Here is a 25,215-nt window from a genome sequence, read left to right on the forward strand (position 1 = left end):
GATTCCATTTATTACCTACAATCAGCAAAGTAGGTTATTGCGATTGCAGCGCTAACTACAGTGGTGAAAACTGTAGATTTTTTCGTCTTTGCATAACCTCACTATCTGCAATAAAGCACAAAAAATATTTTCACACTTCAGTTTTAAAAAGTATTAAATATAAAATTTTTTTTCCAATAAGTATCAATTGTATTTATGATTGTGTTTGAGATGCTGTTTATATATTAAATAGTATAAAGGCATTATTATACAGTTTCACCGTATGTTTCGCATTCTTTGAGAAAGTGGAAAACAATTTTTCTAAAATAAAAGTGTTAATTTTACCGGTTATCATGAATTACAATTGCATTTACATCTGCTGTTTGTTTACAAGGAGGATTTGATCTCGCAGAATAATAAAACAACCCTTCATAACATTGTAGGTACCGACCTTATTAGTTTGTGTAATACTTTTTATTTTTTAGGTCAACAAGAAATAGACAATCTTTGTTTACAGCTATTGTGAATTTTTTTGCGAAATACTTTACAAGTAACAAAAATATATGATTTTAATGTATTAATTGTTTATATATAAGAAGTGTATTTTGAATTTAGAATTTCTATTTATGAATATTTATTTATTTATTTGAATGAACAGTAAAGTTTTCATTTTATTTAATTAAAGAAACTATTGATTTTCTAACATTAATGTCCTGATTTTTAACTCGTACTCCATTAGAAACAATATTTTTAAAAGCAAATTTAGTTTTCTTTTTATTTTAAAATAATACTAAAAGTATACATTTTCTTAAATATTTTTTTCACTGATGTCATTAATCAAATAAATTTATTATTCAGTTTTTTTTTTATTAGAATTTTATTTTTTGATAAAAGTATACCAAATGTTCACATAAAAGAAATTTTCTTTTGTGATGAAAATATTCTTTTTTTAAAACTGCTTTTGCAACTGTTAATTATTCAGAGATAAGTTGTATTTCCATGAAAAAGAAAATTAATTATTCAAATCAATATTTAGTAAATTACAATATAAATATGAACTTTTTTCATTTGTAGATTATATTATTAAAGAATATTAAATTTTTTTTTTTAACTAGAACCACTTATTTTAATAAATTTGTTACATCTGTGAGATTTTTTTGATTCATTAATGTATTTAAGTTCCATTTTGTTAATTATGTTAAATGAAATATATGTTTGCATATATATATGTACATAAATGAAAGATTCATTTGCAAATTGAATCTAAAAATATAATTAACATTGATGAAATTATAATTATAGTCAATATATTTGAAATATAATCTGCGGTTGATTAATTTCGATGTGACTCATAAAAGAAAAGCAAAAACGTTTATTTATGAAGTTTATAATAATCACGTTGATATGGCCTAGAAAGGTGAAAATCGTTTGTTCCTGATTATACAATGATTGATCGTAAAACCTTAGAAGGTTATTTTGCCGGTATATTTGAAAAAAATAATAATTTGTCATTGTTTTTGGCCATGAGTAAATCAGGAACAGTAAAAAAAAAAAAAAAAAAATCAGTCCTTATCTACTTTCCTATTATCAGTGTAGTATGTAGCGATTTGCATTTGTGAATTTTATTTTCTAATGCTTCAAACTTCTTTTTTTCAAATGTCCAATTGTATAAGAAACTTTTGCAATATATGAATAATTAAAATTGTTCTTATCTTCTTGATTTTTAATTAACAATGAAAATACTAGTTTTACAAGTTTGAATTTAAAAATATTATTGTGTTTAATTTCTAAAAGAACTGCGTTTCATTTTTTGTAATTTAATTTTTATTTTTTTAATTTTCTATTTGTTATTTATTTAATTTATGATTTGCTTTAATTTTTTATTCTGATAGGGATAATCTGTTGTTTTTTTTTAAACTAAACGCAATTTAAATGAATCTCTAGTATTATAATTAATGAATTTTTCAATAAAACAAATCAATGTATAAATATGTTGCTATCAAATTTCAGATATTCCTGTTTGAAGCGCGGTCACATGAGTGATAATAATATTGTAGTCAATACATTTTATTTATCGAGCGATTTCTTTTTGTGCAAAAATTGGAAAATTCTAATGACATGATTTTAAGAGTAAACCTTTAATGAAAAGGATCACGAAGATGCTTTAGGAGTAAGGAGGCTAATGAAAAGTAAATGGATTATTTTTTATTCAGTGATCGTTCATTCTCTATTGGTTAGGAGTAGGTCAACTCATCAATAAAACACTGTAATAGTTAGAAAATAAATTAATGAAGTGAAGTCATGACAGAATTTGTAAACAAAATATATAATATAATTTTTGTTTAAAAAAAAAGTTGCACTCGTGTTTTATAAAAAAAATTATTTCATTCTTTCGAAAAAATTTTTCTTCGATTGTATATATATATATATATATACATATAACTTCTATGAAATTGTTCTTAAATTCTTTTTTGATACACATTATATTAATATATAATTTGTTTAATTGTAATTCTAGGGCAAAACTTGTTGTCACGTGGTTTATTTGAAGAAACGAGTTTTTGCGTGAGCTAAAGCATTTGTCTCCGGAACCGAGTACTCGCGTCTCTTTTGAAGAAGCAAATTAGACTACACACATACTGATGTTGACGTTTCGAGAATTGAGTTTTTTTACCTGGACAAGGCAGATAAAAAAAAAATGAAGGCTACACTGACTTTTCCATAACAGTGACGATAATATACATATACTCATTGAAGTATATAAAGAACATGTATAACCATAATCGCTTTCAGTCGTAAGCGTGACTTGTTAGGAGCCAACATCAGGGAAAAGTGATAGTTTCGTTAATATATTTTTTCCCTGCTAATTGATTGAGTAAATAATTAAATTTACATTTTATATTATCAAGTGCAAAAATTCTATATTCCCCCAAAAAAAAAAAAATATTCGTGCCAGTGACTCAGATCGAATCATTGACCTTCTACAAAACTCGATTTCTTCTTGTTGCATTCCCAAGACGTTCGGCGACAACTTTTTTCATCTCGTCGCTTGTTCTCAAAGTATGGTGTATTTATAAAATTATTTCTAATTAATCAATTCATTAATATTCAATTTCAATCAAACTACTTAATTAATATTGACATATAAAAATAGATAGATACATTAATTAATGAATTTAGTTTAAATTTAAATTTCTTTAAAAAAAAAGAATTGATTATTTCATAAAAAATTTATATTAACTTAATTTAAAAAATTGACAATTTTTATATTCATTAAAATTCTTGAGTTCGAGAAACTTTAAAATAAACATTTTTTGCTTGTCATCAAAAAAATAAAAGATGCGCGAATGAGATTATTAGCCTGTTGAGTTTCATTAACCGCATTGTTGATATATGTTTTGGTTTTGCTTTTTTTTTCCTCCCCCTCCCGTAAATCGAAAGTGTTGACGTTATACACAAATAGTCAATAATTGTCCCACTTAAGTTAAAAAGATAATAGAAACAATTATTTTTATTTTATTTGAGACCAATTTTGATTAGTAGAAAAAATACCAAATTGCATTTTTTAAATCTTTATAAAAGTTGTTGTAAATATATTTTAATAATTATTGAAAAATTAAAATAAGCCGGTTTATTTCAGCAATGATTTAATAATAATTATTATAAAAGATGCAAATGACTTTTTTTTTCATGAAAAAAAGTTCTAATTTTTTGTTTATGTAAATTTTTTTTTTTTTTGAAGTAAAAGTTTAGTTCAGACATAAAGAGAATTGAGTATCTAATTGATTCCAATATTCTTTTACTTGTGCCGGGTTAAGTGGACAATTAGTACATGATACTTTTCTTATCACATGTGTACATCTTTGATATCATAAAGCACTTTATTAAAATGTGTTTTATTGATATTAATTATTACTCAAAACCATAATTCGAAATTTGAAACTTACTGAATTCATTATTTTAGATTTGAACCAATTTTAGTGGTAAATTAACATTTTCTTTTTGGTAATATTTATATTCTGAGATCAATGGAATGGGTCCGAAATGGTTAAAAAAAAAAAGTTTTAATTCTTGTTGCTGTAATTTTTTGAATTTCTTTTAAAATTGTAAATTTTCGATTTAAAAAGTGCTAGTAAACAATTTTCATATGTTAAAAAATAATTTTAAAATATAAACTTATCTCTCGATTAAAGTTTACGAGGTAAACACGAAGTTATTAACAGTTACTATATTTATGTTTTTACCGTCATTATTATTTTGTATTTTTTTTAATGACTTTGTTTATAGATTTATTATTTATTATTTTATTTACTATATATTTATTATTTATTTTATCTATTTTTGTAACTCTTTAATTCTTTGTTAATTAAAAGTGTATTGTTTCTACTATTTTTTTTTTTAATTATTTACTTTTAAACATTTTACAAAATTCATAAATTACTTTAATATTACTAGATTCATAAATTGTGTTATTTTAATTTTAATTTCTGACTTAATATTTATTTTAGATGAATGGGCTGTTAAACATTATTTACTTAACAACTTTCCTTTGAGGTTTTGAGATTTTACGACTAAATGTAAATGAAGCAAAGGTCTATAAAATTATAATTAATCGCCAATCATATTCAGCTGGCTTATAACGATATTGAATGAGAAATATATCTTTCATTGGTAGTTTAATAATTTATTTGCTCATTTTATGCAAAAATTTAAAAAAAAAAAAAATTAAAGACATAATCTATTAGATTTCATTTGAATTATTATACCGGTAAATAATATTTATTAAATATTTCAAGTTTCAAAGAAAGAAAACACATTTATTAATTAATATACAGTAAATAGTATTTTATTTCAGTGAAAATGAAAACTACTTTCAGTCGCAAAACGATTAAATAATAATTTCATAATTATCTACGTAATGTAATAGTTGAAAGAATTTTCCTTTTACGCATATAAATAGTAAAATTATTTTTTTCGAAAGTGATTCAATTTTGCTTTTTTTTTGTTATCTTCAGATTATTCAGAAATGTCGATTGGAAAACCAAATCGTTGGAGGACACGAAGGGATGGCAATTGGATCAGTAAATTTGTGAAGAAGAGAATACCAATTGTGTCTTGGTTGCCAAAGTATGATTCGGAAAAATTATTCAATGATGCGATTGCAGGAGTGACTGTTGGGCTTACTGTAATGCCCCAGGGACTTGCTTATGCAACCCTTGCTGGATTAGAGCCACAGGTGAATTTTTTATTATTATTTTTTGGAACAATAAATTTAATTTGAAAAAAAAAATTTCCACTATTATTTTAATTTTTAACTAAATTCAACTCTTAGGTAATTGTAATTACTAATTAATTTTAATTTTACTATTTTTCCTTAAACTTTGTTATCAGTTTAAAAGTTTCAATTTTCATTTATTTACTATTTATAAATTATTTATAATTATAGTTATTCATATTTATTCTGAATGAATTTAATATAATTTTTCATGTTCTTGAAATTTCCTAATTTTTTGAAGTGTAAAATTAGAAGTGATAAGAAATTCTTTTTTTTTTACAAATAAATTCGTATTTTTTTGAAATGAATAAAAAATAATAAAATTTTAAATTTCAGTATGGTCTCTATTCGGCATTTATAGGCGCAATAGTCTATGTATTTTTTGGATCCTGTAAAGATATAACAATTGGTCCAACAGCTTTAATGTCATTGATGACTCATGAATATGTTCAAGGTCGTAGTGTTGATTTTGCAATTCTTCTCGCATTTTTGACAGGATGCATGCAATTACTTATGGGATTTCTACGATTAGGTATACAATATGTTTTATACAATTTTAAATAAAAATTTAAATTTTTATTTATTTATTTACAAAATAAAATTATGTATATTTCCATGTAAATTTTTATCAACCTTAAAGATAAAGTTGAACATAATTATGCAATAATTATATTCTATTTATATTTTTTAAAAAAGTAATACTTTGTTAGTAAATCGTTTTAAAAAAAATTTACTCAAAACTTCAATAAAAATCCCTATAAATTTATTTGAATATAAAAGTTTTTTTTTTATGACTTGTTTGTTCAGTTTAGTTTCTTTTGCCTTGAAATAAAAAAAAAAAATAAAAATAAATAAATAAACATGGTTCGTTCATATAATGAGTATTACTTGATTTTTTTTTCTTTGTTTATATTTAAAAGAGTGCCAAGAACTTTGAATTTTTTTTCACATAAAAAAACTGTTTTGAGTTATTCGCTGTATTTTTATCTAAATATTAATCATATTTTATTTATTATAGTTCAAACTGAAAAGCTATTTTTACTTGTAATAATTAAATAAAATTTTTCACTAGGTGTTCTGGTGGATTTTATCTCAGTTCCCGTCACTGTGGGATTTACTTCAGCAACATCAGTGATAATTGTAGTCTCACAATTAAAAGGTCTTTTGGGTTTGAAAATTTCTTCCTCGGGATTTATGGATACATTGAAAGCTGTTTTTCAAAATATTGGCAACACAAGCGTTTGGGATACAATAATGAGTTTCTCATGCATCATTATTCTTCTATTATTTAGAGTAATATTCTTTTTAAAAAATTATTTTCTATTAAAATAGAGAAAAATATGTCATTTATATAATAATCAGTTTTTTAAAAAATATTACAGAAAATGAAAGATATAAGTCTTTGTGCCGGAAGTGAGAAACCAACAAAACGTCAATTGATAATGATGAAAATTATATGGTTGATTTCAACTGCCAGAAATGCAATTGTCGTTGTCATTTGTTCGGTAATTGCATTTAAAATGGAATCCTCAACGAATGGTTCACCTTTCATTCTCACTGGTACAGTCCGCTCGGGTCTTCCACATTTTAGTTTTCCACCATTTTCCACACAAGTAAATAATCGTACATTAAATTTTGTGGAAATGTGTTCAGAACTTGGACCAGCAATATTTCTTGTACCAATTATTGGTGTTTTGGGTAATGTTGCAATTGCAAAAGCATTTGCAAGTGGAAATAATGTTGATGCTACACAAGAATTATTGACACTTGGTATTTGTAATGTACTTGGATCTTGTGCCAGTTCAATGCCAGTCACTGGATCATTTAGTAGATCAGCGGTTAATCATGCTAGTGGAGTAAAAACACCAATGGGCGGACTGTACACTGGAGTCTTGATACTTTTAGCATTGACTCTGCTCACTCCGTATTTCTATTTCATTCCCAAAGGTATTTTAATAATATACATAATTATTTTAAATTATATACTATTTTTTTTTGTCAGTGGTTAGAGTTTGACGACACAACTCGAATTTTTTAATAGTTTTTATGATTGTTTTAAAATTCTTTTTTTTAATATTTTACCCGTAATTTATGAGTTAATTTTATTTTATATATTTTTTTTTTAGAATTTGTATATTAATTTTAACTGAACATTCAATAAGTTTATTAATTATATAAAAATTGATATTTACGTAAATAAAATTGTTTTCAGCGTCATTAGCTGCCGTTATTATTTGCGCTGTAATTTACATGATTGAATATGAAGTTGTGAAATTAATGTGGAGATCAAGTAAGAAGGATCTTATTCCCACTTTTGCTACTTTTCTATTTTGTTTAATTATTGGCGTGGAATATGGAATATTGATTGGAGTCGCTATTAATATTATGTTTTTGTTATATCCTTCTGCTAGACCAAAGATACACGTTGAAAAATGTATTGTGAGTATTCAATTTTTTTTTTACGATAATTTTTGATTTATTTTCTATAATTATTAAATAATAAAATAGAAGGAAATATTCTATTAGTATTCTAATTTTTACAATAAAAAAAAGATGATAAAATGTATGTAAGTGATTCAATTTGTAACTAAATAAATTTTTTATGTTGTTTTCTAGACTGAATCGGGTTCTGAATACCTTTTAGTAACACCAGGTAATAGTCTTTATTTTCCGGCTATTGACTTTATAAAACAATCGGTTGGTCACGCTGGAGTGAAACAAGGATCTAGTCAAATACCAGTTGTTGTTGATTGTCGCTATGTCTTAGGTGCGGATTTTACTGCCGCAAAAGTAAGTATCCTTTACGAATATGTATATATAAGAAAAAATTCTAAGATTTAATGTTCTGTTTCTTTTTTTTCAGGGAATTGCTGCATTGATTAGTGAATTTAATAGTCGAAAGCAGGGACTTTATTTTTATAATCCTCGCAGTGATGTCGTTGCTGTATTGAGAGGAGCTTGTGGAGAAGAATTTCAACATGTCTCAACTGAAGATGAATTATCGTACTTATTAAATACAAGTCGAGGTAATTTAGAAAAAATTTCTCAATTTAATTTTAATTTTATAATAATTTTTAGAATAATCGTTTCTTCAAGATCTAGGATTGTTTAATAAAACAAAATTTGTTTCAGACAAAAATTCACAAGAGCTTTTGGAATTGAATCGCGATAAATATGAGCCATTTGTAGCAAATAATCCTGAATTAACTCATCGAAGTTCTTATGTATCCGGCCATGAATTGAGAGAAGTGAAGACAACGCTGTTACATGCAACGGGAAGTTGAAATTTTATTATTTAAATCTTTCTGATTTTGTGTACAAATGGTTTTAGATTTTCTGAATCACTTTTTTTTTCTTTTTTTTTTATGATATATTGTTTTTATCACAATAGTCAAATTAACTCCAGACGTGTTATGCTTTATTTACAGTCTATTTAGATAACAATATTGCATGTAGAAAGTTGATACGCATATGAAGCATTCAAATCGTTATAAATATTATATAGTATTTCAATGCGTACAAAAAAAAAAGAAAAATCTTCTTTTACGTCTGCAAAGGAGAGAGGATAGAAAGACGGATATTTCTTTAAAAAAAATTTTTTTTTCGTATTATAAAGACGTACATTTCTTATTAGAGTTTAATGAATTTCTATATAAAGGATATTAAAATTATAATTATTATATATATATTATTGATATTTAAGCAGCTTTACATGACAACAACAAAAAAATGTCTCATGCACATAGATTTGACAAAGTATTCATTTTTTTTAGAATTGTAAAAAAATTTTTTTTTACATAATTATTTGTGAAAAAAATTTATTAGTGAAAGGCTGTGAAAAAAAAATAATTGACCAATATTTGGACATTTTTTTTGGAAAAATTTTCTCTAAAAAAAAAATTTCTCATCTCATTGAAACGATCATATATTTGATAAAATAATTTGACTTTTGAAAGATTGAAAAGTTTTGTTTTTGACGTTAATAATACCAGTGAAAAGACAAATTTAATTTGTGTATCTGTTGTCAAGTGAGGGTTTATGATAATTGTTAAAAAAAAACTTGAAATGATCGATGTCTTCATTAAAATCATTTAGATAGTAAGTTCATTTTATGTATAAAAATAAGATATTTCTTTTTTTTTTTTACATAACTCAGTAATTAAATCTGTTTATTCTATTTTCTTTTTTTCGTTCTTTGATAAAAAGAAAATTATACTTAAAGAAAATAATTAGGGTCAAATAATGCGTAGCTGATTTAATTTTTGGTTGTCAATTAAGTAAAATATTAAATTAACTTATTAATTAAGAATTAATATTGTACGGAATTAATCAACAGGTATTCTATCTAGCAAGACCTTGTAATATAGAATTGCATTTGGAGAGGTAATTTCATTCTTAAAGACAAATATGATCAAAAATTAGGAATTTTCAAACCATTTTCTAAATTAGGGTTTTCTTTTTCATTTAGTTTTATGTTCATAAAACCTTATTACCTCTTCTATGACACGAGATTCTAAATGAATCTGTGTTCTTTCATCTGAAGTTAACTATAAACTTGATAAAACCCATTTCTGCATATGAACTTGAAAGAGTCCTTTTCTTGTCTTCATTGTCTCCTTATCCAATTTCCCGGCAGTATGTCCTGGCCTTTTGAATGTGATTTCATATTCTTTGATCACGATGATAATCTGATCAGGAAGCCTCTTATAAGAATCAGTTTGCTCCATGACGTTTAATTATTAAAAATCGCAGTCCATAAACATAGAATGGTGTAAAAACAAACAAAAAATAATTAATTGCTGCTTTTATCATTTAAAAATTATGTATAAATCTTAACTAACTCAGTAAAAGTCTCCATCATCCCTAACAATTTTCGCCACACTAGTTGGCTTAGAAATTTCAATTTCTTGAATTATTACATTGTAAAATTAATTTCATAAGTTTTTCACAACCTGCAAGAAAATTCAAGAAGAAAATTAATCCAATTTTTAATTTTAATCTCTAATCCTTGACAAATCACGATTAATTAAGCCCTATTAAATTCGTCTTTGTCCATCACTTGGAACTTACCAAATTCTTTTTTCTTTAGACCTTTTTCAGTATCATATGAAAGTTAAACATTAAGTGTCGTCATTTTAATAGACAATTATATAACCAAAGTTAATTAAAATATAAGTTATTTTGGCAGTTCTCCCAATTAATCAACAGTATTTTTCTTAATGCAGCGAAATGACCTTTTTATTAATTTTAATATATATTGTATAACAATATATAAGTATAGACTTGTTTTTAATATTTTTAAGTATTCATAAAAATTAATATTATTAGTGTTTTTAATTGCTCATATATAAATAAAATTGTCTCAATGTCCTATTTGGAATGCCTGTAAACACATTATCCGAATGTTTTGTTTTTTATTATTATTATTTTAAAGTGATTTATCTAGTTTTAGCAAATATGTGAAAGTATGACATACGTGTGAACTGAGACAAGTAAATTTTAGATCTGATCGGCACATGACTATAATTTATCGAATTAATTTTATAAATTCTAAATATCTGCAATAATGACACTGCCGTACTTAAGAAAGTTAACAAAAGTTTATAAAAAAAAAATGAAATAATGCTGCAATTTTCGTATTTTGATAGTTTGTGTAAACCAATTTGAGATATTAAAATTAATATTGTTATTAATATGATAATTATTAGATACTATTAGATATTATTAATATTATTATTATTACAATATTATTATTATATTATTATTATTGTATTATTATATTATTATCCAATTATTATTACTATTATTTATAGAATTATATGAAGCAGTAGCAAAATGAAAAGAGAATAAAAATGTACAGATCACATTATTCTTTTATTTATGTTATTTTCCTATATTAATAAAATGATAATAAATTTCAATTATTTAATTAAATTAATAATAGAAATTAAGAATTATATAATTAAATTATGAATTAAAATAATTTTAAAATAATGTTGAAATAATGTTTAAATAATTTTGATTAACTTTTTCAGGAACTAAGAAATATTTTGTAGATTTTTTTTAAATACAAAATATTACATATAATTATTGAAAGAAAAAAATGTGATGAATCTTAATAAACAAAATTATTTATTTAATACAACATATTACATGCGTACAAATTCATCACCAGAGCAATAAACAATCTATTAACGCAGGCGTTTTACCATATTATAAAATGTGATTGCAATAAATTATAAGCAAGAAACATTTATTGCTGGTGTGGACATTTTAATCGCAACAAACCGTTATTAGTAGCTCTCTTTTACCAAGAGCCACAAAAACTGTTCTCTATATATATAAATTCTTATTAATTCAAATTATCAAAAAAAAAAAGTTCTTTACCTCTAAAAGTACAAGTATACACATTAAAACTATACAAATTGAATTTCTAATATTAATGGAATTCTTAAAAATCACGAAATATTTTATCATGGTATTATAAATCAGTAAAAAAAAATTAAATACAAAATTTTCTATTATACCGCTAAGTATTCCATTAGAAGTAAATTTTTTAAAATATCCTTAATTGTCATTTATAAAAAGCAATTAAGTATACAGACTTTTTATAACAGTAGTAATTATACTAAATGGTATTTCAAAAGTTTAATTTGTTCCCTTTTATTACGAAATTGTCATGAAATTCTTAAATTTTATTTCTTAATTTTCTTTTGATAAATTAATGTCTAATAATTATGTATTTATATGATGATTTTAAAGTTTATACACATTTAACATATTGACGAGGTAGATTAACTTTGAAAAAAAGAATTTAACAATTTTGAATTTTCTTTTTTTTTTCTTTGCACTTCGACAATAAATCAAGTAGCTCTTATCTATTATGTTGTATATTTTGAATAATTTTATTTCTAAACATATATAAATATTGCACAGTTTATGTTAATTTTTCCATCAAGACAGGAAAATCTCGATTTTCTTGAACGATATTCATTGATATGAATATAAAAAAACATTTTTCATTCAATCGAAAAATTCAATTGAATTATTTCACTGTTTTGACAAAATTGATAATTAAGAAATAAATCTACTAAAAATTATTTTCATCAAAATATTGTTTAGTTTGGTCGTACGTTAAAATTATTGTAATAAAAATCTGAGTTGCATCGAAACAGATTTTTATTTAATTTTATCGTATGATCAAAATAAAAAAAAACATTAACAAATAGTAAATTAGAAATTTTGAACTTAAAAAATACAAAACATATTGGAAGCTATAAATTCAAATATTTTACATTCTTAGAATTTTAGGGGAAAACGATTTAGGAAAAAATATCGAAAAAAAAAAATGAAAAAAAATCTTGATATTAGCTCGATATAATACTATTTTGGTCGATTTTCGAGAAATATCCTGAAGAATCGATTTTTTTTTTTTTTTTTTTAATATAAACCCGAAAGGATGTCAGTGACTTTTCCATGCTTGGTGACATGCGAGGAAGTGGAATTTCTTACCCCACCGACACTCTCCTTGGGCAAATGATTCCCGGAGTATTTCCCGGCATTGAACCGGTTTTTCCCGAGACCAAAAGCGTCATATGGCCTTCCGGCAAAAATGCCTGACTCGTTGGGCCTGCCACTGAACTTGCTGCCTGTTTTCTCATAACTGAAAGAATCATGCCTCGAACCTGTTCTGTTCAACTGAGATGGCAATGTGAACTTGTCATCGGCGGGTGATTCCAAACGATTCAACTTCCTCGATCCATTCACCTCATCATGATGTTGATGTGAATGCCATTGCCTCTGATCCTCGTACAGTTCATCGTTTCGTAATTGTTTATTACCACCATAGCCGTTATAATGCTCGTCATTCTTTAATTCCCTTTGATTTTGTTTTTGTTTCTCTTTTTCCTTTAAAGAATCTCGATTCGATTTGCCACGATTTTCTTTTTTTGACGATGATTTGTCCTTGAAGAAACGTTGACCCAATATATTCCAATGTTGTTTTTGTTCAGTTATAACAATATCAACCATTGAATCAAGACCCTCATCTATTCTGTCAAGTGATTTTGTCAGATTTGGTGATTTTGGTGGTTGTGGTGGTATTTCTGTTGATTTTTTTGGTATATAAGGTTCCAAATCATAATCGGTGATGTAGAAAAGTCCACTGTCACTTCCACCTTGAGATGAACATCGATCTTTACGCGATGAATATGAAACATGATGAAATGATTCCGATCGACGCATTTTTAGATTCGAATTTCCATACGATTGTCGATTGTTCGATGAACTGAAAAATAAATAAAAAAAATTATACTTCACGTCAAAATAGAAAAAAAAAAAAAAATTAATATATACCTTGAATCCATGAATCTGTTAAAATTCTGTAGACTCTGTCGCTCGTCAAATGAATTAAGACTTTCGAATTTGCGAATTTTTCCTTCTATTCTACTGCCTGATCTTCTTGAATGAGGACTTGAATTATTCGACTCTAAAAAATCGTGACTCGTCGATCGTCTTAGAAATTTTTTCTTCTCCACTTCACTTCTTTGTCTATGATTTTGTGACGAATTTTTAGATGATTCGAATTGTTTAAATGATTCTAAATGATTTGCAACAATTGCCACTTGATCGGAAGTTGCTTTTGGAATGGAATTTGGCCCTTTTTTATCATTGTTGCCAAATTCGTGTAATATTTCAAAATTCTCCGTTACCTTTACTCTTGAATTTATCGGGAAATTATTAGTATTGTTATTTGGATTTTCTTTTCCATCATTGTACTTGAGTCTAGACGCACTTAACAGTGAATCACTACCATCGCCGAGTGTTTCTTCTTCAATTTCTTCATCGTGTGAATTATATACCTCGTGATCGACTAAATCGCAATTTCTCACTGCCAACATTACTGATAGACATGATGCCGTTCTTCTTGGTGGTTGTGGATGTAAAATTGCGGGAACTATTGCCTCCTCAACATCGGGACCTCTTACAACTATTTTCACACCTCGCTCCATTGATGATTTAGAAATATGTCCCGAATCTTGTGAACTCGCTCTTCTTGAATTATTATTATTATTATTAATTGATTCTTGATCGGAACCAAAATAGGTGATTTGATTTTTTTTCAAATTTTCTACATTTTCAATATTTGTCCTTGTTATTTGTCTTGTTTTTGATAAATTGTCTTTTATTTCGACAGTTGATTTTTTATTATCGTAGGTTTTAATTTCATTTTTAATTGAAACTTTGGTGTTAATAATTTCGGAATTTTGATTTCTATCCTCAAATTCTTCCTCGGCGTCTTTGACAATTATTCGTAATTCTTCAATAACATCGTCTATTGTTGTTTCTTGATCGTTGTCTTGAATTTTTCCCGATGTTTGTCTATGTTTAAGATCCTCGGGACTACTTGAACGTTCAGATGAACTTATACCCTCATCCTCGGCGTTTGAAGAAAGTTTTTGATTATTTGGATTTTTATCAACAATTTTCGAACGATCTTGATTATTATAATTATTCATTTTTTCAAGTTGTAATTTTTGTAATTGACTCTGAAGTATTGTTACTTTTTTACTTAATATTCGACAATTTTCTTCGGAACGTGCAACACGTCTTTGTAATGCCTCAACATCAACGCAATTTTGGGTCCATTTTTGAATTTCTTTGTGTAAAATATCAGCCAACGCATCTTCCTCGTGACCATCAATTTCCTTAAGCCATTCTTGTAGGACTTGAGGCTCCAAACCTGCTTCGCATGCTTCTGTCTGGAATTCGAATAAATTACAGTTCATTATTGACGATTATTAATCCCCGGGCATTTTAGATTTTAGTCATCAGATTCGCGTGTGTGTGTATTTTGAGATGATGAATTCTGAGAAAAATTGATGAGGGAGCCTTATATATAAGGCGTCAAACGACTTGACATTCTCTTTTATTTAAGAAAATAAAAAAAAAAAATTTATTCACGACGAGATTGATTTGAAACTTTGATTTAAGAAGATTAAGAACTTTTCAAAGGGTGTGTGTATCATAAATTATATACCTACCTGAATATATAGCCTGGTTTGTGTTCGTGGAGCAGATTTAAGAAAGGCATTCAAGAATGAAATTCCAGCGACTCTTAAAGCCATCGCAGCTCTCGGTGCCAATAAAGCTCCAGCGAGGAACCTAAATCTTCCACCTTCAGCATATCTCAGCCTTAGAGTTGAAACTGCTTCAGAAACTGCTGCATGCCCTCCAGGAGACTGACAGACTTTTGTTAACAGCTGAAGAAAAATAAATTTATTTTCAATTTATCATATTTTTATTTATTTATTTAAAAAAAAACAAATAAATAGAATTTATTTTCCATATTAGAAAATAAAATTTCGAAAACAATTTTAAAGAACTTTGTTTCTAATATACGTGAAAAAAATGAAATTTTTGTTAAATTAAATGACAAAAAAATATGTTTTTAAAAATCGAGTTTTTTTTTTTTTGGAAAAAAAATAGAAAACAACTAAATGTATCGAGATTACTCTATTTCAAACTACTTCCTTGTTTGTAATTATAAACATAAAACTGGTTCTACAGCACTCCAAAAATAACAAATCGAATAAGCTATGTCTTTGTATAAAGGAGTTTTGTAATTCCATTCAGAAATGTCACGACTTAATTACTATTTCTGACATACACGTCTAATTTAACATTTTTCTAAAGATTGAATCAAATTAATTTTTTTAAATTAGCATTTTAAAAATCATTTATCTTATTTCTCAATTCAAATATTTATTTTTAATTAATTGAAGTATAAAAATAGTTAATTTTTTCATTTTAGAAAATTAAAAATTTTTTTAAAAAAGTTTATATTTTTTTTTATTAGATATAAAAATTTTGTGGGGAGTTTTTTTTTTTTTTTTTTTTTTACCTGTAGAGCCAAAACTCGGGACCGGTTTAGACTGCTGGTTAGACAGACGGCTAAAGCCAATAAACCTGGTTGTGCTTGTGCTAAAAGTCGAGGAGCATCGGCACATCTCTCGCCACAAGCTGCCAAACATTCGACACATCCCAATTCATCTAAAGCCGCTCTTCTTGTGCCAACTCGTGGTCCAGATTGGCCTGAAGGTGGTGATGTTTGCGCCAACTGAACACCTCTCAATGTCTCCAGCAATAATGTAATTCCTTCAGCTGGAGGTGATGCGAATTCCTGCACAAAACTAAAAACAAAATAAAAATTTATAAAATCATTTTTACTGAATTTAAAAAATTAAATGTGAAAATTAATTTATAAATTAAACTTGTAAATTAAATTTCTAAATAAAATATAAAAAAATAATTTGTAAATAAAATTTGCAAATTAAATGCCAAAATTAATTTATAAATTAAATATAAAAAATTAATCTGTATAAATAAAATTTGCAAATTAAATATGAAAATTAATTTATAAATAAAATTTGCAAACTAAATATGAAAATTAATTTCTAAATGAAATTTGCAAATGAAATTTTTGTAAATTAAATATAAAAAATTAATTTCTAAATGAAATTTGCAAATTAAATATAAAATAGTATATTTCGTAACGAGTGTGAATATTTGCAGATTTTTGAAAAAGTGTTTTTTTTGGGACGAGCTGTAGGCGAAGCGAAGCTTTGCCTACAGCTTGTCCCAAAAAAAAACACTTTTTCAAGAATCTGCAAATATTAACACAAGTTACGAACGGTACTTTTCATGACAAGGTGCAAAAAAACGCACTTTTTAGCACGGCGTGCTAAAAAAGTGCCTCTTTTTTGCACCGCGTTATGAAAAGCTAATTTCTAAATGAAATTTGCAAATGAAATTTTTGTAAATTAAATATAAAAAATTAATTTCTAAATGAAATTTGCAAATTAAATATAAAAAATTAATTTCTAAATGAAATTTGCAAATTAAATATAAAAAATTAATTTCTAAATGAAATTTGCAAATTAAATATAAAAAGCTAATTTCTAAATGAAATTTGCAAATGAAATTTTTGTAAATTAAATATAAAAAATTAATTTCTAAATGAAATTTGCAAATTAAATATAAAAAATTAATTTCTAAATGAAATTTGCAAATTAAATATAAAAAATTAATTTCTAAATGAAATTTGCAAATTAAATATAAAAAGCTAATTTCTAAATGAAATTTGCAAATTAAATTTTTGTAAATTAAATATAAAAAATTAATTTCTAAATGAAATTTGCAAATTAAATATAAAAAATTAATTTCTAAATGAAATTTGCAAATTAAATATAAAAAATTAATTTCTAAATGAAATTTGCAAATTAAATATAAAAAGCTAATTTCTAAATGAAATTTGCAAATTAAATTTTTGTAAATTAAATATAAAAAATTAATTTCTAAATGAAATTTGCAAATTAAATATAAAAAATTAATTTCTAAATGAAATTTGCAAATTAAATATAAAAAGCTAATTTCTAAATGAAATTTGCAAATTAAATATAAAAAGCTAATTTCTAAATGAAATTTTTGTAAATTAAATATAAAAAATTAATTTCTAAATGAAATTTGCAAATTAAATATAAAAAATTAATTTCTAAATGAAATTTGCGAATTAAATATAAAAAATTAATTTCTAAATGAAATTTGCAAATTAAATATAAAAAATTAATTTCTAAATGAAATTTGCAAATTAAATATAAAAAATTAATTTCTAAATGAAATTTGCAAATTAAATATAAAAAGCTAATTTCTAAATGAAATTTGCAAATGAAATTTTTGTAAATTAAATATAAAAAATTAATTTCTAAATGAAATTTGCAAATTAAATATAAAAAATTAATTTCTAAATGAAATTTGCAAATTAAATATAAAAAATTAATTTCTAAATGAAATTTGCAAATTAAATATAAAAAGCTAATTTCTAAATGAAATTTGCAAATTAAATTTTTGTAAATTAAATATAAAAAATTAATTTCTAAATGAAATTTGCAAATTAAATATAAAAAATTAATTTCTAAATGAAATTTGCAAATTAAATATAAAAAATTAATTTCTAAATGAAATTTGCAAATTAAATATAAAAAGCTAATTTCTAAATGAAATTTGCAAATTAAATTTTTGTAAATTAAATATAAAAAATTAATTTCTAAATGAAATTTGCAAATTAAATATAAAAAATTAATTTCTAAATGAAATTTGCAAATTAAATATAAAAAGCTAATTTCTAAATGAAATTTGCAAATTAAATATAAAAAGCTAATTTCTAAATGAAATTTTTGTAAATTAAATATAAAAAATTAATTTCTAAATGAAATTTGCAAATTAAATATAAAAAATTAATTTCTAAATGAAATTTGCGAATTAAATATAAAAAATTAATTTCTAAATGAAATTTGCAAATTAAATATAAAAAATTAATTTCTAAATGAAATTTGCAAATTAAATATAAAAAGCTAATTTCTAAATGAAATTTTTGTAAATTAAATATAAAAAATTAATTTCTAAATGAAATTTGCAAATTAAATATAAAAAATTAATTTCTAAATGAAATTTGCGAATTAAATATAAAAAATTAATTTCTAAATTAAATTTGTAAATAAAAATTAATTATAATTATATATTTTACTATTATGTCTTTAAAAAAATTGATATTAAATTAAAATTTATATATGTTAATTTAAAGATTTTAATTTTAAATAAAAGAAAAGGTTTGACTAAATTATTTGATAAAAATCAAATAAAATCTAATCATTTCTTATGCATACATAATAAGAAAGCAAAAGTTGTTTAAGAGATGAAAGACAAAGTTTTCTGTTGCGAGACAATATATGTTTCGTAACGATATTTCATTTATTATGACTTATGCTTTTCGATCAAGTTTATACTGTGTTTACAATTTTTTTTTTTTTTTTGCGCAACTTGAGTACCTTTTGTTTCACAAAGAAGGTCAGTTGTCAATTATTGAATACTTTAAAAAATCGATATCGAATTCTCGTTAAATAAAGAATCAGAACTAAACATAAAGTCTCTTAATTACAAACTATAAATTACATTCATAAAATGATTAACATCATATTTTATTGTCATATATATATTTTATATGATAAGAATGAAAAATAATAATAAATTATTCCTTCTCTTTCTTTCAGGAAAAAAAAATTCTTTTAACAAATACAAAATTAAAATAATATATTTTTATATTTACAGAATTAATTGTATTTTTATTTATAGAATTAAATATATTTTTTTTTCATACAAGTAAATATATTTTTATTTATAGAATTAATTTGTATTTTTATTTATAGAATAGAAAGAAAAAGAAAATTTTAATTATGAAAATGCAAATATGTATTCTAATTGAAGATGAAAAATGTGAAAATGAGAAAAAGGGAGAATTTGTGCGTTATAATTGACATTTTTTGAAAAAAAAAGAAAAAAAATTTTTTTTTTTTAAAAAAACTTGCACATATACAAGGTTTTAACATTGGTTACGAGGTATTTAATGTCACCATTAAGAGATGACTTGTGACACAGACTCACTTGCAAGAGACGATCATCAAAGTTTCTTTAACGATCGTCGCTTTACCATTGGTATATCTACCCTTGTTTGAAATAATTCTTACACGCACTCTTTATATATTCCATATATATATATATACAACTATATCTTTAATCTACACCGCCTTGTATAAATATTCTCTATACCACCCTCTTTAACTATAAATTAAAAATTATTTCCTCTCTTACTGCTTCTTTGTAAATATATATAAATACACTCTCTCCTGTTATAGAATGAGCTTTATTTATATGAATCTTTTGCGACCATAAGCAAAAAGATTTTTCAAGATTCGCTATATTTTATCATTCTCTTCTTCTTTTTTTTTTTATTTTTTTGAAAAAGCAATCATTACTTATTATCATTTTTTTTTTGATTCTTTAGTTTAATAATTTGCAGATTACAATTATTCGATATGTTGAAAGTTTATATCTGTATTTATTTATGGAAATTATTTTATTTATTATATATTTTAACAATTCGAGATTTGAAAATAAAAATTCTGAATATGAATAAGAATATTTTTTTCAGTTTTTAAATATAAATAATAAATAAAATGAAAAATTATAATAATAAATAAATAATTTTATATACACCCAAAAAAAAGTAATCTTATACTTAGAGGAAAATTCCTCTTCTAATATCCTCTAAATATTTCCTCTTAAAACAAGATTATTCAATTGAAATGTAGAATATTTTTATTCTTCATTTTAATGGAAGAATGACAAAAGGATTCCTTTTGTATTTTCCTCTTTAATTAAGATTTTCCGTTTCAAATTTAGAAGATTTAAAAAAAGGAAACGGAAAAAAATAATGTAATCGTTTGATCCCTTTCCCTGGGTATGATAGTTGTGAAGTTGTTTTTTAACCTTTCAGTTTTAATATTTCTGGTAAAATGTCAACAAAAAGGACAAAAAAATGGATTTGCTTTATTAAAAATACAGAAAATATAGTTAAATTCAAATTAAATGAATATTTTTAACGCTATTTTTAGATTTAAAAAAATTTGGATATTTCTTGTGAAATTTTACTACTCAGGTAAATAGAAATACTATAACCCCATTTTTGAATCTTTCGAATTTTTTAAATTTTTTTATTTACTTTTTTAAAAAAGTTTTAAAACGTTAAATAATTTCATATATGAAATTTTTTTCTGTCCTATAAAAAATGTTAACTTTTAAACATATCATCATGTTTTAAAATTATTTTTGCGCTGAAAATCTCGTTGATCATTACAACTGATTAATGAAAACTTATTTTTTGTATTTTAATTATCAATATAAAATGTTGATAATTAACCAAAAACATGACATTGTTAATGTTATATTAAAAAACAATTTTTATTATTATATTGAAATGAACTATTATAATTTTACTTAATTTTAATTTAAAAATGTATTTTCTGCAAAGATTTTATTATTTGATTGAAATTATAATTATTTTATTGATGGCTTTGACATTAAAAACAATTTTACGAGGTTTGGATGTCGACATTTAATTTAAGAGGAAAATCCTCTTAAATGAAGAATAATAATTTTGATACCAAAATTAAGAGGAAAATATGCATTTATTTTAGAGGAATCCTCTAGATTGAAAATTACTTTTTTTAGGGTGTAAAAATAAAAAAATATCGAATAAAATTTAATAAAATAATAAATAAATATAAAAAATTATCTCGCCCACATATTAATGTCTAGACAATTTTTTTTTTTTTTGTTCTACATTGTCATTAATTTTTTTTTTTCAATCCCCTTTTTTCCAAAATATATTCAGGCCTATTAACCTGGTTCAATAAACTGCATAATATTGTATATATATATATAATAATAAAATGCAGATTCGCAAAGTTTTGGGGAAGAGGCCCCCTCATGAATATTGACTTTCGCTTTTATATTTCGCGATATGAATAAAACATTAGTTACCGTTTCATTAACGAATTGACAGAGAAGTTCTCGTTCCTTCAATATCATTTATATCCATTAATATAAAATACATGAATGATTGAGAAATTCTTTGTTATAGTTTATATGGTGTTCAGCAACTTTTTTTTTTTTTTTTTATATTCCATATATGAAGTTTACATAATAAATATATATGACATGTAACCCCTGTCATATCAACTTACAATATATGTCAATTAATGTAGGCGTGTCGATATGCCAAATTCAACAAGTCGATATTATATGCTTTCGTATATATATATATATACAGACATTTAAATGTCTATAGCTAATTTTGAAACATTCATGCCTGAATGGAGGCGAGTTTCAATATCTCATAATTTAATAATCATATTTAACATGTTTCAAATTACATCCAAAGTAGGCGGATTCCTTAATTGAATTTACCATTATTTTGTGTCGGTTCTTATAATTCGAGACAACTCGTTTACAATTTCTATAATGTAGCCTTTATAATTTTTTTTTCTTTTTCTTATCTCTGTTGAAAATTCATAATTGAAAATCTTTTTAGACTTTTCAAATTTTTACAGAAAAGTGTTTCATAAAAAAAAAAAATTGAAGAACTTTTGTTTAATTTAGAGAATTAAAAAAAAAAATCACTTTTCATTTATTTTACCTGTTTTTATAATTAATTTTATTTCCTATTTATTTTTAAATTTTAAATTAAGTTTATGTATGTATTAATAAATTAATTCATTAAAGATTTTATTTTTTCATTCTAATATTTTTACAATATTATTATATCCCATCAATTTCTCCTTTATTTTTTACAATTAAAATGTTTATACATTGAAAAAAATTTGTTTTTAATTAAAAAAATTAATTATTTAGATTTAGATTTGTAAATAAATTTAATATAATTTTCTCCATCAATTTCCCCTTATTTATAACAATTTAATTATTTATAATATTAAGTTCAAATAAGTAAAAAATTATTTATCTATTATCAAGTAAATATTTGCTAGAGTCAAATAATTTTTATTTAAATTAAATAAACTGTATTTGAACTAATAATTTATGTATTTGAAACAAATACAACTTAAATTTATTTTATTTTTTTATTTTCTATTTATTGAAACATATTCAACAGTCACAAACAATAATTAATAGAAATAATATTTAATAATAATAGTCAAGTAACCGATTATTTGAATCAAATAAAAAATTTCTTTTATTATAAATTATATTATATTATTAATTATAATTTTTTTTTACTATTTTTATATATTATAAAATTTATTATAAATGGCACACAAGTAGTATCAGTGAAAAAAATTTATTTGATTCAAATACTCGATTACTTGACTTTTATCAAGTAAATAAATTTTATTTATTTAGTAAATTTAGTAAATAAATATTTACTTCAAGCAAATAATTTTTATTTGAATTAAATAAATTTTATTTGATCAATAATTTTTCTATTTGAAAAAATTATCATCTCAAATGATACACAGAAAATTATAAGGTATTAAAATAAGCTGCAACGCTTATTTTAATGCCTTTTAATTTTCTGTGTTCTTTTTATGGAATTTTAGTTTGTCATATAATTATTTTTGAGCCGAATTTTTATTTGTTCAAATTAGTATATTTTGCAGAATTTTCATCAAACCTAATATTTTCTATATTACAGAATTTTTATATAATCGAAAAATCATTTAACAGAAATTTTTTTAATGATATAGAATTTTTATTTGTCCGAAATTGCAAATGACCGAAGAAACAATCGATTTTGACGCGATTTTTAAAATCAATCAATTTTATGGATAATTTTTGATAGATTGATTTTTAAAATTGCGCCAAAATTTTTTCTGTCGATTGTTTGTTTGTTCATTTACAAATTCGGACAAATAAAAATTCTATTATTATAAGAAATTCTGTTTGATTTTTCGATTATATAAAAATTCTGTAATATATAGAAATTGTTTGAATTTTTGTTAGAAATTGGTTTGATTAATATTCTGCAAAATATACTAATTCGAACAAATAAAAATTCGGCTCAAAAATAATTATATATGACAAATAAAATTCCATAAAAAGAAAACAGAAAATTTAAAGGGCATTAAAATATGCTACAACGCTTATTATTTTAATGCCTTTTCAATTTTCTGTGTAATTATTTGATACAAATAAATATTTATTTGATAATAGTCAAGTAACCAAATTATTTGAATCAAATTAATTTTTTTTTTCAGTGTATATTTTTTAATATTCATTTATTATTCCAATAAATAATTATTTTAATAAATTTTTTTAATTATTTAAATCAAATTTACCTATTTCCTATTTTTTTATGAAATTAATTTCTTATTTCAAAAATTATATTTTTAATATATTAAATTTTACACTATTTTAAATTCATGTAATTATCATTATACAAAAAGTGTTTCGTAAGACTTCACGTTTGTGCAGTTTAGGGAATAAAGAAAAAAAACAAAAAAAAATTGTAAGCGGCTTTCCTTTGTTCGTCAAGTTTAAAAAAAAAAAAAAAAACAAAAAAAAATCGCAAAAGGTTTCGCATTCCTAAAGGGTTGGAAAGAAAATTTGCATTTCTACGCAACGTATATTCCGTGAAACTTGAAAGCATGTAATTCTCCAAGTTACGGGATTTATATAGCCGGTAGTATTAAAAATGTTGGTTGTCATAAAGAAAGCAGAACGTATGTGTATATATGTACCCCTATATATAATAAAAAGGAGCACGCACGTTATACAGTATACTATATATATATATATATATATTTATACAAAAAAAATTTTTTTTTTTTTTTTTATTTATATTTAGAGATTCACGAAAGACGAAACGTAACCGCAGTAATACGTTCGAAAAACTGTTTTGCGCCCGGTAAATTTTTTTTTTCGCGAGAGAAATATTTTTGTCGGTGCGCGGGATCCATTAAACAAATGCTCAAGAGTCAGTTTCTTACACAAAAAGAAAAAAAAAACAGCAAGCTGTAACCGTAAATGTCGCCGTGTTTGGGGATCAGGTCTCGCTTGAGAATTGCACAACAAACGCCATTTCTCTGTGTTGCAAATGAAACACCCGTAACTGCAGAGAGGAAATTCATAAATCAATGGCCTGTCAGAATAAATTTTTTTTTTTTTTAGCTAACGAGAGAGGACAAGGACAAAAGCCCGATCAACAATTATTATCGTATTATTATAATGTTATTAATCATTTTTTATTTTGGAAATGTTTATATGTAATTCTATATCTAGAGAAGAAAGGAGAGAATTTATCATTTTTTTTTTTTTTTTTTAATATAATATTGCAAGACGATTTTTTTTGGAAAAATTGTCTCAGATTAAATATAATTTTTTTTTTGAAAAAATATTATTTTTATTGAAAAAAAATATTCATTAAATATTATTTTTAGCTCATCAGTTGAAATAATAATAAAAAAAAAATTTATTTTTATCAAAGAATATTTTGTTGTTAGGAAAATATTCCTTTGAGTCAAAGAATATTCTTTTGTGTCTAAAAATAT

General features: G+C 23.7%; 2 protein-coding genes across 10 annotated transcripts in view; one reads left to right on the top strand and one right to left on the bottom strand.

The window, feature by feature from the left end:
• Positions 1–74: 74 nt before the first annotated feature.
• LOC127288219 (sodium-independent sulfate anion transporter) lies at positions 75–11,118 on the top strand. 8 transcript variants are annotated; one of them, XM_051315550.1, is made up of 11 exons: positions 75–422; positions 1,990–2,168; positions 2,498–3,039; positions 4,995–5,215; positions 5,591–5,786; positions 6,327–6,547; positions 6,637–7,201; positions 7,467–7,693; positions 7,871–8,044; positions 8,118–8,280; positions 8,387–11,118. In XM_051315550.1, exons 4-11 carry the CDS (start codon positions 5,006–5,008, stop codon positions 8,536–8,538), a joined length of 1,908 nt encoding a protein of 635 aa, XP_051171507.1. In that variant the 5' UTR covers positions 75–422; positions 1,990–2,168; positions 2,498–3,039; positions 4,995–5,005; the 3' UTR covers positions 8,539–11,118. The 8 variants fall into 8 exon arrangements, with proteins under 8 accessions (XP_051171507.1, XP_051171506.1, XP_051171510.1 ...); XM_051315549.1 differs by having other exon boundaries at positions 75–418; XM_051315553.1 differs by lacking the exon at positions 1,990–2,168.
• A 245-nt stretch (positions 11,119–11,363) lies between these two features.
• LOC127288221 (myb-like protein D) overlaps positions 11,364–25,215 on the bottom strand; it is a 79,373-nt gene continuing 65,521 nt past the window's right edge. For both annotated transcript variants that reach the window (XM_051315556.1, XM_051315558.1), the window contains exons 4-7: positions 16,158–16,446; positions 15,298–15,516; positions 13,610–15,015; positions 11,364–13,541 (exon numbers count right to left, since the gene is read on the bottom strand). In XM_051315556.1, the coding sequence (XP_051171513.1) occupies positions 12,695–13,541; positions 13,610–15,015; positions 15,298–15,516; positions 16,158–16,446 (2,761 nt within the window). In that variant the 3' untranslated portion in view covers positions 11,364–12,694. The remainder of the gene's footprint in view (positions 13,542–13,609; positions 15,016–15,297; positions 15,517–16,157; positions 16,447–25,215) is intronic.

Source organism: Leptopilina boulardi, unplaced genomic scaffold, assembly GCF_019393585.1.
Source record: "Leptopilina boulardi isolate dan_hultmark-lab unplaced genomic scaffold, ZJU_Lbou_2.1 LbouV2_38, whole genome shotgun sequence".
Lineage (NCBI taxonomy): Eukaryota > Metazoa > Arthropoda > Insecta > Hymenoptera > Figitidae > Leptopilina > Leptopilina boulardi.